Source organism: Neopelma chrysocephalum, unplaced genomic scaffold (genome assembly GCF_003984885.1).
Source record: "Neopelma chrysocephalum unplaced genomic scaffold, ASM398488v2 Primary Assembly neopelma1_43, whole genome shotgun sequence".
Taxonomy (NCBI): domain Eukaryota; kingdom Metazoa; phylum Chordata; class Aves; order Passeriformes; family Pipridae; genus Neopelma; species Neopelma chrysocephalum.
In genome coordinates, this window is record NW_020897702.1 from 22,216,632 (window position 1) to 22,232,215 (window position 15,584).

Genomic DNA, 15,584 nt, shown 5'->3' on the forward strand with positions numbered 1-15,584 from the left:
TTTATTTTTGTTGTTCGCTCACTGTGGCTGCTCTTAAGCGAGGAAACAAAGTTTTTAAACTTGCTGTTTGTCTGCTCCAAATCGAAATCCTATGACTAGCAAAAGGTATGTGGGGGTGTGATTGTGTAGGTGAGTTGGAAGCTATTGGAGATGTTAATTCTTGATGGATTTATGGATTTTTTTTGTTGTTGTTGTTTTTGTCTCTTCCAGCCAATAAGAAGAAAGAGAAAGAGCGGCCGGAGATCTCCCTCCCTTCAGACTTCGAACACACAATTCATGTGGGGTTTGATGCAGTCACGGGAGAATTCACAGTGAGTGAATCTGGAGGAAAAGAGAACTATGTGGTTTAGCTTATTGCTGGGAGGAGCCAGGACCCATTAATCTTTTATACAGTAATGCTGGAAAGGCTATTACCATCGTCTAGTTTGATCTCCTTTGAAACACATCTGCAGAGGTTACCCACTAATTCATGCTGAGAGACTGTCAAACTTGGCACATCCCCCAGAGCCCTGGCTGCCAGCACACTTTTCCTTTCCTGTTTTTTTGGCTGTTGTGGTCAGCAAAACATGGTATATCTCTCCTCCCTTCCCCTCTCTTCCCCTCCCTTCCTCTTCTAGAGCTGAAATACTCTACTGAAAACTACAGCATAGCCTTTGTCCCCCAGGTGGGGCTCTGAGAATTTCCCTTTGGGAGACACACAGATGTTTATAACTACTTACGACAGAACATATATGTGCTGTCCTAAGGCTAAATGTCAGATGCTTTTATGTGCTGAGTTGGTTTTTTTTTTATTGACGCGCAAAATACTATAAAGACAGAGTCATATTTCCCCATATTATTATTCTTATTATTTGGTTATGAGATAGTATATCATAGCAGCGAAAGTTGTTTTTGAGCAAGGTGTTTTAAGCTGTCTGTAATGTGCTGCTTTTTCAGGGACTTTGCTCCCCTACCCTGAATCACAGGTACAGCTTTGTTTTGCATAGCAGCCTCTAGACTTGCCCAGGTTACCCTACATGTGCCAGTGAGGCATTATCTGACTCTTGTATCCAGTCATCCTTTTGAAGAGGGAGGGTAACTTTATTGCTAAAGGATCCCAGTCTCTTGCTGCTTTATCCATACAAACTGTTATTCTGCTAGTGATGGAAAGGCACAAGTCTGGTTGCACTGTAGGTGTATTTATTTTCTAGCTGGAATTATGCCCCTGTAATGAAATTCTGAACTTCAGATGTGAAGTTAACGCCTCTGCTTTCCCAGCTCTGGCTTACGAACTGCTGTTAGCAAAGAACTCTAGTGCTACAAGAAGACCCAAATGACTGTTGCATGTTCATTGTGCTGGAGGCTGTGCAGTGCATGCTACTTCTATAGTCTTCCTTGGGTGTATATATAAATAGGTGTATACCTGTGCATAAAGGATTTGGGTTTTGTTTAATTTTTTTTCTTGAGGCTCTTCCTGAACTCTCCAGCTTTTGAGTTTCGGTCTGCAAAGGACCTGGGACTCACCCAAAGCCCCATGAGCAGAGTGACCTTTATCTGTCCACGTAAGGAATATGTGACTTGTAACAGAGGCAGTGGCTCGGAAGGCATCCGTACAGCACCTCTTTTTCTTTCCTCTTCTGTCCTTTTTTCTCTCTGTTTCCCTCACACCTCTGTGTAACCCCAAAAGCTGGGGCAGAACTGTGGCAGCGGGCGTGTTTTCTGTGAACCACATCAGACCAGCTGTGAGCTAACGAGGTGCATCTCCCCCCAGGGAATGCCAGAGCAATGGGCACGTTTACTGCAGACTTCCAACATCACCAAGTCAGAGCAGAAGAAGAACCCTCAAGCAGTGCTGGACGTGTTGGAGTTTTACAACTCCAAGAAGATCTCCAACAGCCAGAAGTACATGAGTTTCACAGGTACATGGTGATGGTCCCATATGGCTGCTTTGTCCAACTCTCCATTAGTCATTGCATGTGGGATTTCTTTTGTTTAAACAACAAGCAGATCTGTCTTTTCAAGGAAGATGTGAATGAGATTCTCTGGCTGCTCAAGCGCCCTTCTTCCTTTAAAATGCTGTTCTGTTAATCCTGATGCCCAGCATAGCCACAAAAGAGGAGGTCAGTCAACTGGCCAAATCCCCAAAACATATACTTTTTCTATGCTTGCAGTCAGCATCTGGAAAGCAGATCCCAGACTGTTGGTGCTGGGTTCCCAGTCATAAAAATCCCTGGAGTTAACAGGCAGCTAAATTTTGCACCAGTTTCAGTTTGCAGGTTGGGTGTGGATGTGTCTTCATACATGCCTGGGGAGAGGGTCTCTCTACTCCCATGTGCCATGATTGAGATTGAGAAATATGCCTCAGCTGCCTGGATGCTTGATAACTGCTTGCTGGATTCCTCTAAAAGTCAAAGCTGCCAAGGTTTTGTGCCTCTTTGTATGGGTTGCCTGCCCTCTGAAGGACATCTGCAACCACCACTCCTTTTCCCTTTCAACTGCAACTCCTTTGCTTTCTAAATACTAACCCCTACTTTGGTTCTTTTAAGGGGATAGAACTACGTCACCAGAACTGGTATTAATTAGGAAGGCTCCAAGCAGGGATAAATCTTGCCCATATGTGCCTGGATAGTCAAATGAGAAGCCCACCAGTTGATCCATGTGGTCCTCTTGTGCTATTCCAGGAAGTTTAGGTGACTGAACATCTTGCAGGTCCTGAGCTAGCTGCAGTGCCTCTGCTGGTGATTTAGCTCACTGATAATATTTTGTGTGGGTGGGTGGAGGGCAGTATTCATTCAGGTATTGCTCTGGGCAGTTCCACCCTCCTACAGCAGGGATTCGGGACCTGCATTAATTTACCCTCTATTTCTATATCTGCCAGGGATCAGCTTTTTCTGGGGAGCTGGACGTAATGCCTAGGTTTGGGACCATCCTTTTTTCCTGCCCTTTCCAAAGTGAGCTTGTCCCTTTCTCCTCTCCCCCCTGCTGCTGGGTTTATAACTCATTTATAACAGCATTACTATCTGTCTCTTTCAGATAAATCAGCAGAGGATTACAATTCATCAAATACATTGGTAAGCCTTACATTCACATTCTGTCTTGAGTTTGGGGATTAAAAAACTTGCAAAAACTAGTTAACTACATGCAAACTCATAGACTGCTTAGTGTTTTAAAATCTGAACTATATATATTTGTATAGTGAATACTTGCACAGGCGTACTCCTTTCACTATTTTTAAACTGATGGAAAATCAAGTAGACAGAAGTAGTTTTTTAATTCATGAATGGAAATTAGTGAATTAATTAATAGAAAGATCTCTGTTTTAATAGAAATTGATCTGTTCCTGTACCTAGAATTTGATAACCACTGGGCTGCCAGGTTTTATGTCTCCATAAACATCTGTGATATAACAAAGTTTATTTACTAACCTGCAAGGTCTGATTGACCAAAACTAATGTCGATTAACCAAACTAATCTCTAGCAGAACAGGAAATAAAAGGTTCTCCTCCTCTCTGCTTGACCTTTACTCAGTCCTTACCAGGGCAGGTACCACTCCTATTTGCTTTGTTAGGAGACACGATAAGTTTTCTGTATGTGCCTGTGAGATGGAAGAAGGAAGACTTTCAGTTTAAGATGGTTCATAAACCCCCACAATTCCCTCATCTCTTGTTTTCTCATGGCCATGCCATTATCTAGAATTGGCTTGTTCTGCTCCCTTCCAGAGGCATTGTATTTGTATCTGATCATTTAGGACTCTCTGCAAAAAGAAAAGGAAAATGTTTCTGCTGTTCATTATTACATGTGATTGTATGTCCATCCTCAGGAGTTTGAATATCTAAGACAGTTGGATTTTAAAGTAAATCCTGAAAAAAGGAGTAGTTACCAGTCTACTGAGATAGCATAGCGTAATAGATTTGGAAGACATTGGGTAACCTTTAATTTTGGGGATATTCAGGACAATCCCAGTACATAAGTATTTTTCTTCTTGTTTTTAACAAGCTAAGCTTTTGTATTATGTCAAGTGCACTTTGGCAATTATTTGCTGGGATGGTGGTGACTTCAAGTATTTTAGGATCAGTAAAATACTGTATTGCTTTCCCCCTCTTTCTGAGAACTTTATTTTAATACTTTTCCCCCTTCCACTCTTAGAGAACTGATGATGCACACACAGAATTGGTCTACTGGGTTGAGGACCTCACCAAGTATATTCCAAAATGCTTACAGTGTAAAGAATGCCATGAATTTCAGTTTCACGTTTAAAAGGTTAAAAGTGACTGATTTCTAATCACAGTTTTGCAAAAAATTCCTGATAATTTTCCAACCACTATAAAACTTAAAAAAAAAAGAATTGTTCCTATTTTTTCTATAAAATTTTATGTTAGAAAGTAATTTTAAGAGATTTGAAAAGATTTTGCCAGATTCTGCTTCCGAAATCTCTCATGACTTAGTTCTCAGTCACAAGGTGATGTTGGCTTGACTTACCAACTTTTAGAAATCTTGATGTGAATTATAGGATTTAAAGACTGAAATCTCCATACTGCTTGGTCAGAGTTTGAAGCAAATGGAAAAACAAAAGAGAAAATATAAGTAGGGACAGATATTTCCAAACCCTGATGTTGTCTCCAGAACTGCTAGATCTGCTGTGTGGGTGTTGGGAAGGCAGAGAGAGAGCCCAGGTGGGTCCTTGAGAAGAGGATTGCTGTTACGCAGGCAGGTGACGAGCTCTGTCTGAACAGTTGTCAGGCAGTGCTGGACTGCACATCCATTCCCCATGAAGCCTCAGGAACTTTGGGCTTTGAATTTTTCAGGCAGCTGTAACTTGCCAGCCTGTTCTGATTATTATTCTTCCGCACTTATTCAGTACAATCTCTGTTAGGCGCTTAATCCGATGTTTGTGATTTTGTTTTTATTTTTTCTATTTGTTTAACCACGTGCAGAATGTGAAAGCTGTCTCTGAGACCCCTGCAGTGCCCTCAGTGTCTGAAGATGAAGATGATGAAGATGATGCAGCTCCACCCCCCGTAATAGCTCCGCGACCTGAACACACAAAATCTGTGAGCAGAAATACTTCCTTCAGGCTCCGCTGCTGCAGTCGAGTCTCGACTGTGACTCTTCATCCATGCTGCATGGCATGGTGCTGAGCCCTTCTCGGGAGCAGGAGGGAGGCAGTGGGAGCCATTCTTTCTGGCAGAGTACCTTTATATTATCACCTGCCTAGTTGTGGGGGAAAGAAGTCCTTGATTAGTGACTTTGGTTGCTAACAAAGTAGCTATAGAAATGCATCCCTGACAGCAACAAGAACAATAACAAAATGAATAGAAGTGTTTAAATCTTCATTTGACTTGTATGTTTTTCTCAACAAAATTAGATATACACCCGCTCTGTGATAGACCCTCTTCCTCCTCCTACCAGAGATGTGGCCACTTCTCCTATTACTTCTCCCTCGGAAAACAGCACAACAGCACCCGACATGCTGGTCAGGAATGCGGAGAAACAAAAGAAAAAGCCAAAAATGTCAGATGAAGAGATACTGGAAAAATTAAGTATGTCGTTGTTCTTTAAAAAAATTAAATTCCAGGTCCTGCTGTGTTGGTTTCTCAAAATCTTAATAAGCTGAAATGTTTTGACATTCCCATTTTGAGGTCCTTTACTGAAGGCATTGGCATACAGTCACAACACAAAATTGGGGGCAGATGTAAGAGGGAGCAAAAATATATGCTGAGCACCTGTGATGCTAACTGAAGTCCCCAGGGAGTTACGGATCCTCAGGCTCTGCAAAACAAGCCCTGAATAAATAACATCTACTTAACTATGAAATCTGAGATTGTTCCACATCTTGTTATTCTGTAGCTCTGAAGCGCCAATGATTATATTGCAATGTTAGACACAAGGTGTCTAAAGGATGGAGAGAAAATTAATGCATCCCCAGGTTTGCCTTCCACAGTATCATGGTGTAAATGAGTTGGTTATTTTTAAGTGCCTTAACATTGTGTGGGTGCCCAAATTGGTGGTTTTCTTCTGAGAAAAATGTCATCAAGTCTCTCACTTGTGTCCTCGTGTCTTGAACAATTCCTGCCTTCAGTGCAAGTGCTCCTCTGCTGCTTGATGTTTTAGGGTTATGCTGTGGCATATCCAATAGCTGAAACAGCTCTTTCATGCAATTGATTGCTATCCTTAGCCTGGGCCAGTTTTTATTAAGAGTAGAGCATTTCTCATTCTTTGAACTATTAATCCTGTATTAATTACGTCCACGCCTTGCTTGTCAGTTTATATAAGCTATGTTAGCACCTCTATGGCCAGGCTGGTCTCCTTGGTTTGAGGGTATACCCCTAAAGGTCAGTATTTTAGGAAGCAAAGTCTAGTAGCTATATGAAACAAAATTTAATCTGAGGGTATAAGTTAAAAAAAATTAAAATATTAAAATGGTATCTGAATACCTCATTCTTTTAAATAAAGCCTAAATTGAATTGATGGCATGTTATCTGGAACTGCTCACTGTTGGAAAACTCGCACCTATTGTTTCAGAATAGCAGCTTCACTCACCGAATTAGCAGGATCTTTGTACCGTTAAGAATTCAAGCCATTTTTGTGACCAGATATGGCAACCAGCAACTGTGGCAGGAAAAAAGTGCTATTCTAATACAAATACACCCGCTTCTGTCATAAAGAGAAATGCAAGTGCTACTCGTAGGATTGTTGGGTAGCAAATGTACCTTCTGACACCTTGCTTCCTCGAGGTGTCAGCTTCTAGATGTGGGCTAGTCAGAAATACATGATGAAGTTTTAATCTTGTTGTAAGCTTGTTTTTCCACTGAGGGCAGTGGAGCTGTACTTGTGCAGACAAGCAACCTTTTCACATTTTGGTTTGACACATGAATAAAATTACTAAAATTGGAAAGCAAAAATATATTTACACATACCAAAGGTGCGCTAAAGACGTGCAAAGGTTAAAAGGAAGCTGCTAAATCTCCACCTCTCTGCATTAATGCAGCATTGGTGCAAACACTAATGAATCCTCACCTGGATTTTTGGAAAGTTGGAAACATCTCCTCTTTTTACATTTAAGAGCATTAAACAAGGCAAAACTGGCAACTGCCTCTGGTCACCACAGCTGTCTGTCCTGTCCTTGCCTTGGGAAAACATTTGGCTATCTCACAGTCTGAACTTGCAGCCTATGTTTGGCTTTGAGGGAAAGTTTATGAACATTTGTCCAGAAATACTGGTCCTCAGGGCAGACAGCAATACTTCTGTAATTGTACAGTGGGTTTTATATAGCCAGATTTCTCTTCCTGCCCTCCTCTCCAAACACGGGCCATGTTCCCTTCTTCTGCCTCTGTCTTCCCTAAAGCCTCTGGGTTTGGCTGCTCTCCAGTGGTGTCCGAAAATAGCCTGCTCTTGCCCTGCTTGCTACTGGATTTCTTGGCTTAATGACCATGAGCAGTTTCTTTGCCAATATACATCTGTTAAGGCTCAGCCTGAGACCCTGTGAAAGCAGCACCATATGTTGGCAGCTTGAGTGACTTGCAAACACCAACTCAGACGCAGCTCTGCATCCCTTGATCCTATTAGCCACCCTGGTGCTGTTAGAGAGGAGACTTGCTCCCAGCTGAGCTCCAGATATTATTGGCTGTGATTTCTTCAGCCTAAAAAGGGTGTGTTTCCTGCCTGCTGTAAGGGAGTTATGAATATCAGTTAAAGTTTGCGGCCCCTCACAGCCCTGTGCTGTGACCAGGCAAAGTGCTTTTCCCTTTGAGGGATGCAGTAACACACTTTCTTCTGGCTGGACAGCCATGTTAGGGGAGAATGAGCTGAGATTGTCCCAGGTTGCTTTCCAAAACCAGAGCGATGCTGGTAACTGCTGCTGAAACCTGTGCTGACTGTTGGGTTCCTAGAAGAGCAGCTGAGCATTGCCCAGGCCAGGCCAGGGGAGGTTTGGCTCTGAAGGGTCTCTCCACCTTCCCCCCTGAGTCTTGCAACCCAGTCATTGGGTCAGTCATGGCTATGGCTGTGCCAGTATGAAAACACCATAAGTATGTTTTCCTGCTGCAAATTGTCATGGTGTAGGGAAGTCTTTGACTAGTTTTGTAAAAGACTGTTGACTCCAAGACAAGTGAGACCCTGGCCTCCAAATTTAGAGATGTTGCAGTGCAGGGGCATCTTAGATCATCTGATGTGTTGAATCTGGGGGTAACTTAAAGTTGTAGGTTTCCAGCAAATAATTGTATTTCCATGTGTGAGGGCTGTGTACCCCCATCCTGTGCCTAGCAGTGTGCAGACACTGACTAGTAGTGAAGATTAAATGTTCTTAATGTCTGTGTCCCACCATTTCTGAAGGGAAGTTCCTAGAGGGGAATGCTGCAGCTGGTATATGTGTAAATAACTGAGGACTTCCTTGGTGTCTCTCTGTCTCTGGATTTCTGATGAGTGGTTCATGAGGCAGAGCCTGCTGTGGCCACAGAACTGCTCTTACATTTGGGTCCTATGGTGTACGAAAAAGTATTTGAAGAATATCAGCTTTTTTTCTTTTTTTTAGGAAGTATCGTGAGTGTGGGTGATCCAAAAAAGAAGTATACGAATTTTGAGAAGATTGGGCAAGGGTTAGTATACGCTTCTTCTCTGCCCTATACCTTTCTTTTCCATATGCTAAGAAGAAATCACTGTAACTAGGCTAAGTTAGTTTGCTGGAAAAGCTGTTTGGTGATACTTTGGAAAGTTTATTTTGTTTGGTTGTTTATTTGTTTTCTTCTTTTTGTTTTTAATTTTGGTTGTTTTGCTGAATTCCACATCCCCCCCAGGTCTTCTCCCTTTCCTGGCAAAGTCTCAGGGACTGGGTTTTTGTATAATTGTGTTTTAATATAAGGAGATACGTCACTAGATGATCAGGTTGATAAATACAGCTACAAATGGGGAAGGAACTGCAAGACAATCTTCAAATTACAGATTTGCTTCTGAATCAGCTCTTCTCGAGGCACGTGCTGTGCCCCTCTAAGCAGGGTGGGGGGGAAAGTAGGGGTTGTAGGAGAGAGGCGTGAGGCAAATCAGTGCAAATCACTGGGATCTGCTGTCAGTTCCATGTGCTGAGGCTCAAACTCCCATTTCCCTCACTACAAATGCTACATTTCTTTACTTCAGCTGATTCTATGTGCTCCGTTATCATGTTGGGCATTCTGCAAGCCCAGGTAGTGCAGTCATGCCACTTAAAGTGGGATAAACTCCCAGTCCTACAAGATGCGCTAAGTTGCTGGTTTAGTAGCAAGGGTTTGGATGACCATAGTGACCCTTATTAGGAACTTTATTCCCCATAAATTCCCCTGGTTTCTGCTTCAACAGCAGTCTTGTCTCAGAAATATTTCAGATAATGTTTACCACTGGAATTATTGCATGTAAAAGAATAAGACTGAGAGCACTTCAGAGAGACAAGTGGGAACAGGCATGTGTTAAGCTCTCACTGTGAGGCACTAATAAGCGTGGGTTTTTTCTTTTCTCTGTTTTGTTTAGAGCCTCAGGTACAGTTTACACGGCAATAGATGTAGCTACAGGACAGGAGGTAAGTGCTGCCAGAATACCACAGCAGTGGATTTTGGATTGTGTCCTGAAAGTTCAAGTTGATGCTACAAAATAAAGACTGTCTTTCAGGGGTTCATGTCATCTTATTTTTAATGAGGTCTTTATTTACTTACTAATGAGGCATGGTTGAGTGGTCTGAGCAGAGAACTGGAAAAAATGACTTCCCAAGTTTTGATTCCTGAATCATTTCATATTTATAAAGATTCTTTCTGTGACCACAGTGGCCAGAAGCAAATGTTTGGACTGGGTAGTTCCTCAGAAGAAGTTTCTCTCTTCATCCCCAAGATTGTTGCCTATCTCCACATTAACTCTTTTATATGCCCTCTGCTCTTTTGCTTCCTACACTTATACTAGTTGATTTGCATAGAAATAGTTCCTCTCCCACCCGTTGCCCACTTGCTTTCTGCCCTTGAATTGTGAGACAAGGGATATCTGTCTCTTTTTTCCCCCTCACGAATATTGAAAAGTTCCACGCTTATTGACTGCATAATAAACTAATAGTGCTGGTTATGCAGCATCTGTGGAAACCCTTATTGCTAGATGCAGGATTTTTTTAAAAGATGTAAGTGTATGGATTATTCCAAATATATTTATGGAAGTCTGCAACAATGCCTGTCTACTTTGCGTTTGTACAATGTCAGAGTTATCCACCAGTAAATTTCATAAATATGCTTTTATGCTCAAACTCCTTCACTCCCTTTTTCAGTTCCTGAAGAATTAATACAGTCTAATTGCAGCCTCTGAGGAAGGGATGATGTATTTATTTTGAAACAATGACAAATTTTATAGGAGGAACTCCTTTGATGGTTTTCTGCTTTCTTTATGGACCCCTTTGGCGACTCCCATGTGAAAATTTGAACTCTTATATTACAACAGACTTTTAAATCATTCCCATTACACTAGTGTGATCAGACCCTGGATTTTTAAATCTCCATTTAGGATCGCTGTAACCTTGTCATGCTGTTGATATGTTCCTTTCTGCGAAATGCATTGAACTCAGGAGCTCATAGAATGGCACACATTTTGGAAACACTGGAAGGAATATCCTTTATTTTGCACTATACTGGAACCTTGGGCAGCTTCCAGGCTAAAGAATACTGAAGATTTTCACTGATGATGCCTATGTAGAGTAACTCCAGCTGTTTATTTTGTATCCTAATGTATGTGACAGATAATGAAAATGCCCCTGTATGCACTTGGACTGTGTGTCTGCCTCTGAGCAGGAGTGAGGAAGTACAAGAGCCTCTCTGAAGCTCCCTCGGCATTTGACTGGGGTTTCTTTATCTGCATAAAATGCCTTTCCTCACTTCTTCATCTTTCATTCTCCTTTCTGGTCTTGCACAAAGAGCAGCGGGGGGTTTTTGGTTTTGTCTTCTTTAACTAATGTTTGGCAGCCCTCATGAATACTGTGGAAAACCAGCATGGTGTCTGTCTGCTCTTGCCTTTTCATGTGTTGGGATTTTTCTATAGTCTCCCCTGCTACACTATCAAAATGCTAATTATATCCACCTATATTGGCACTCTTGGCTTGTTTCTTTTAATCCTCGTTTTTTGTGAGTTACTGGAGTTACTGGCTCCCCTCCATTCACCGAGGCCTCTTTCTCTGGAAGTAGCTGTTCTGTAAAGGCATAATTGCATTTCCTTCTCTTTGCCTAGATATTGTACCAGAGACAGTCGAGTTCATACATCTATGAAGTATTTCTGCCTCCAGCTGTGCTGAGTAGGCTTACTGATTTAAAGGCTTGTCTGAGGGCCAGGTGCTCTCACGAGGTACTGGTAGTGTGGAAACTTGAATACAAGAGTTGAAAGCATGTTCTAACTTCCCTGCTCTCTGCATATACACATGAAGAGCAGATATCCCGAAGCAGGCAGAAAGCTACTAAACCAAAGGGCTACAACTGACAAATCCATCCCTATTGCCCTTCAGTTATGACTGGAGATACAGCTGACTCCAATTCACTTATTTTCAGTCTTTTATCTAAACACTGGTACTTCTCTCACTCAGGTCTTACTGTGAAAAAAGAAATAGAATTACTACCTTGAAGTACTGAACTTAGGCTGTGTTATTTACCTGCCCTACTGGAGATTTCTAGAAGCAGAAATTTGCAGGAGAGCAGAAAAAAAAACACCAAAAAACCCCCAGAAACATCCAATTCAAAATAATAAGAATCCTTTAAGAAATACAAAATTTTTGACATATCAGTCCATACCAGAGTAAGTAGATCTCTTTCCTCGTTACCAAAAAGTTGTAGATGGAGATGGCTATCCAACTGTGACATGAAGGTCCAATACGAAAATGGTAATTTCCCTTGTCCTTTTTGGCATGAAATATCATCCAGCACATGTGGAAATGGACTGGCTGCCGGAACTTGCAGAGTTACTAAATGGCTGAGCATCTCATGATGAAAAAGTGTTTTCCTTCTTCACCTGAATGTGGAACTAAATTGACTGGTACTGGCACGTTTCTGGGGGACTCCTGTAATAACACATTACTTGGTGTCTCTTCACTGCAGGTTGCAATCAAACAGATGAATTTGCAGCAGCAACCCAAAAAAGAACTGATTATTAATGAAATCCTTGTGATGAGGGAAAACAAAAACTCCAACATTGTCAACTACTTGGACAGGTATGTCAGCATTTAAAGGGTTCACAAAGGGACTCCAGAGAACACTTCCTTGTCAGTGTCCTAAGTGTTCCAGGCTCAGCTTAATGCAAGGTATAGGACAACCTTGCATTGATTAATGCACACATGTGGCTTTTTGGGGGTGTGGGTGGCTTGGTGGTCTGTCTCCATAACTAGGAGAAACAGGAATTTGAATTGGTATTAATGGGGTGTCTAGGCTCTCTTTAGAGATGCTAGTAGCAAGGTACTAGCAGTATCCTGTCAAGACTCCATTTTCCAGCTCTCTCCCTTGACAAAATTTGACACAGTAAGCTGTTTCCTTCCTGCTCCTAGAGGAGAAATAGAAATAGTTTGAATCATGTTATTTGTATTTGTTTTCCTCTTCTTCTTTCCTCTTGCACTGAGCAATGCTGACTGCTGGCGGAGGAGCAGACTGGTAGTCTTGTCCCTGTGACTGGAGTTTTTTGTACAGTACCATAACAACAAGGAGGGTGAATGACATGTGACACATAACATGAGGTCTGGGGACACCTCAGTGTGGCCTTTCAGTACTTAAAGGGGGCTTTTAAAAAGGAGGGAGAGTGACTTTTTATGCAGGCAGATCGTGACAGGACAAAGGGGAACAGTTTAAACTAAAAAAGGGTAGATTTAAATTAGGTATAAGGAAGAAATTCCTTACTGTAAGGGTGGCGAGGCACTGGAACAGGTTGCCCAGAGAAGTTGTGGCTGTCCCAACTCTGAAAGTGTTCAAGGCCAGGTTGGATGAGGCTTTGAGCAACTTGGTCTAGCAGAAAATGTTCCTGCCTGTGGCAGGGGAAGTTGGAACAAGCTGATCTTTAGAGTCCCTTTGAACCCAAACCATTCTGTGATTTTATGATACTGAAAACCCAACAGGCAAAGGCATTGCATGGTGACTGAATTTACCATCAACAGAACACTAGTACATTGTGTCAAGTCTATGTCATTCACATTATAAAGATATAGCTAGACCTATTAGAGCTGCAGTAAGACTTCCAGTCTGGTTCAGCATCTGAACGTAGCAGTTCTAATGAACTGCAGGTTTGGCTTATTGTAGGATAAAAAGTGCCTAGATAGGTTGAGGTGCAGAATTTAATCTTGGCAGCTGGGGTTTTTTTGAAGATACAATGGAGGTATGTCACCTAGAATCTCTTTCGGAAATCTGAGAGAGTATTTACACACTTGTTTGCTCTGCATATATATCAACAGCTAATGAGCTGGTTTTTTAATAGATTTCTTTAGCAGGCTTTTAATGTCTGAGCCAAAAAAAGTACTACTTATAAACTGCAACATCAGTAGTATTGCTGAATTTTCATGGTGCTATGTGTCCTATGCATAACTGTAAAGAACTACTTTGTTGAAAGGACAGGAAGTCTGCTCCTGAAATTTTGTAAAAGAGGTGTGTGTACAGGGAAGTGATGCTGGGCAGACACCCTTTTCTTACAAAGAGCAGAAAAATGTTACCAGTGTAAAATGAAACAAGTGGTAAAGAAGAGTTAAGAATTGCATCTAGGCTGAAACTGTTATTTTCTCCTGGCTGATTAGAGGCTTTGTTTAAAGAAAACTGTTTGGGAGGCAGGCTTTTCTCATTAGAGAGCATCACTGTGTACATGCCTTGTCTAGCCAGTGCATCGCTGCTGCATGATAGCTGCACATCCTGCTGTCTTGTTCAAACTTCCAGCAACAAAAGCTGCTGCTTTTGTCCTCCACTTTCACTAATCATTTTCAGAGGGATTAGCTTTTGTTGAGTGCTGCACATGGACAGAACAGCAAGTGGGATGAACATGGGGGTTCTTGCATCTATTATACTGTTTCAGCTTTTCAACTGCAGGATACTGTAGCTGGGGGGCTGTGTCACTTCTGCCTGGCCTAATGTGCCTGTTTGCTTCTCAAGTGCTGAATTAAGCTAATATTTGGACGCCACTTGCTGGCTTCTGCCTACTCCTGTCACTGAGGAAGTATGAGGAAGGATGTGCTTACCACTGGGACCTGGTTTCTGTTTTGTAGTTCTGTTACAGTGCCTCCCCTTCTGAGTCCCTAATGGGAGCTGCAAGATAGTCATTGGCATAAATCTTTTGCCTCAGCTCCTGCCCTTATGCAAGTGTTTCCTGTGCTTTGTCCTCTCTGACCTGCATGGTCTACTTGCTTGTGGTTAAGACAGTTTTTCTGCTGCAGTGTAAGTGGCCAGTGTTGCACGCAGGTGTGCTGTGGCATTTAACCTGGAGCCATAGCCTAATTCAGCTATACTTGAGAGCTGAATTTAGAATCATCTGGTTCTGAAGACAGTGACACTAGTTTTCAGTGCAGACAAGCAGCCACTTGTGCTGAATTACCTACTGGAGGTGCCAGTTTCTTTCTACTGTGTGAAAGAAGCCCTCAGAGGCTTGCTTCTAAACTTAGGCGTATAAACACAGGCATCAGATGCCTCGTGTTAGGGAAAGCAGACTCCTGCCCTTTGGTTTCTTGCAGAAGAACTCTCCTTAACTTAATAAACCCCATAAATAAGTGGTAGGCACTGTTACCCTCACCCCAACCCCAGACTGAAATAGGGATGGATGGTCAGTGAATAAAGCTGAAGATGTAAGACAGTCATGCTACAAGAAAACATTGTTTTCTTTCCAGGCTACCATGATGTTTGCATGTTGGAGGCATGTTACTGGTGCAAAGATTTGAAATTAATGAACTTGTGCTTCTGGGCAAAACCATATTTCATAAATTTTATCAGTAAAAAGGGACTAAGACTGACTGGTGTGTACTTGTGATATGAAGACCTTGGTACTCCTAGGGTATCTAAGTGGAAGCTGAGGAATACCTTACAGGATCAGATATTACCTGCTCTTTCAGATGGATGAAGAGAAAGTGTAGATCATCTCCTTCTTCCTCAAAGACTTTCACCAGGTTTATTTTACTGCCAGCCTTGTTTTGGAAGGTGACTGTGAGTGACAAGGTGTGACACTGTGCTATGTCTGATGTCACATGTAGAGCAGCATGTAGGTGTACAGACTTCCTGGTGGTGTCTCCAGAACTGCTGAGAGAGTGGGTTTGAGTCATGACTACAGTGGGCAGCTCAGTGGCTAAAACTGGCAAGGGAGTGGAAAGATCCATGAGACGGTACCACCCAGTCCCCTGAAATGACATTTTTTTGGTGGCAGCTGGCAGGGAGCCACCATTAATTCCACCTCTCTGTGTGTTATGTCAAATCCATCAAACTATTGAGTTGCCAGGGTCTTGGCACATGCCTGTGGCTGCTCATGGCACAGCTTCGGTTCACAGTGTGGTTCTTGGCTTACTCCATCCCTTTTGGCTGCAGAGAGGTACCAGCTTACTCCCAGCGTGTGGAACCTGAGATTGTCACACAGGAGGGATGGAGCCCATTTTGCCCCCATCCTTACAGTCAAGT

General features: G+C 42.3%; 1 protein-coding gene across 6 annotated transcripts in view; it reads left to right on the forward strand.

The window, feature by feature from the left end:
* PAK1 (p21 (RAC1) activated kinase 1) overlaps nt 1-15,584 on the forward strand; it is a 75,959-nt gene that overhangs the window by 47,550 nt on the left and 12,825 nt on the right. For all 6 annotated transcript variants that reach the window (XM_027677597.1, XM_027677593.1, XM_027677596.1 and 3 more), the window contains exons 3-10: nt 211-311; nt 1,751-1,898; nt 3,013-3,050; nt 4,914-5,030; nt 5,345-5,519; nt 8,510-8,573; nt 9,475-9,523; nt 12,057-12,169. In XM_027677597.1, coding sequence (XP_027533398.1) covers nt 211-311; nt 1,751-1,898; nt 3,013-3,050; nt 4,914-5,030; nt 5,345-5,519; nt 8,510-8,573; nt 9,475-9,523; nt 12,057-12,169 — 805 coding nt within the window. The remainder of the gene's footprint in view (nt 1-210; nt 312-1,750; nt 1,899-3,012; nt 3,051-4,913; nt 5,031-5,344; nt 5,520-8,509; nt 8,574-9,474; nt 9,524-12,056; nt 12,170-15,584) is intronic.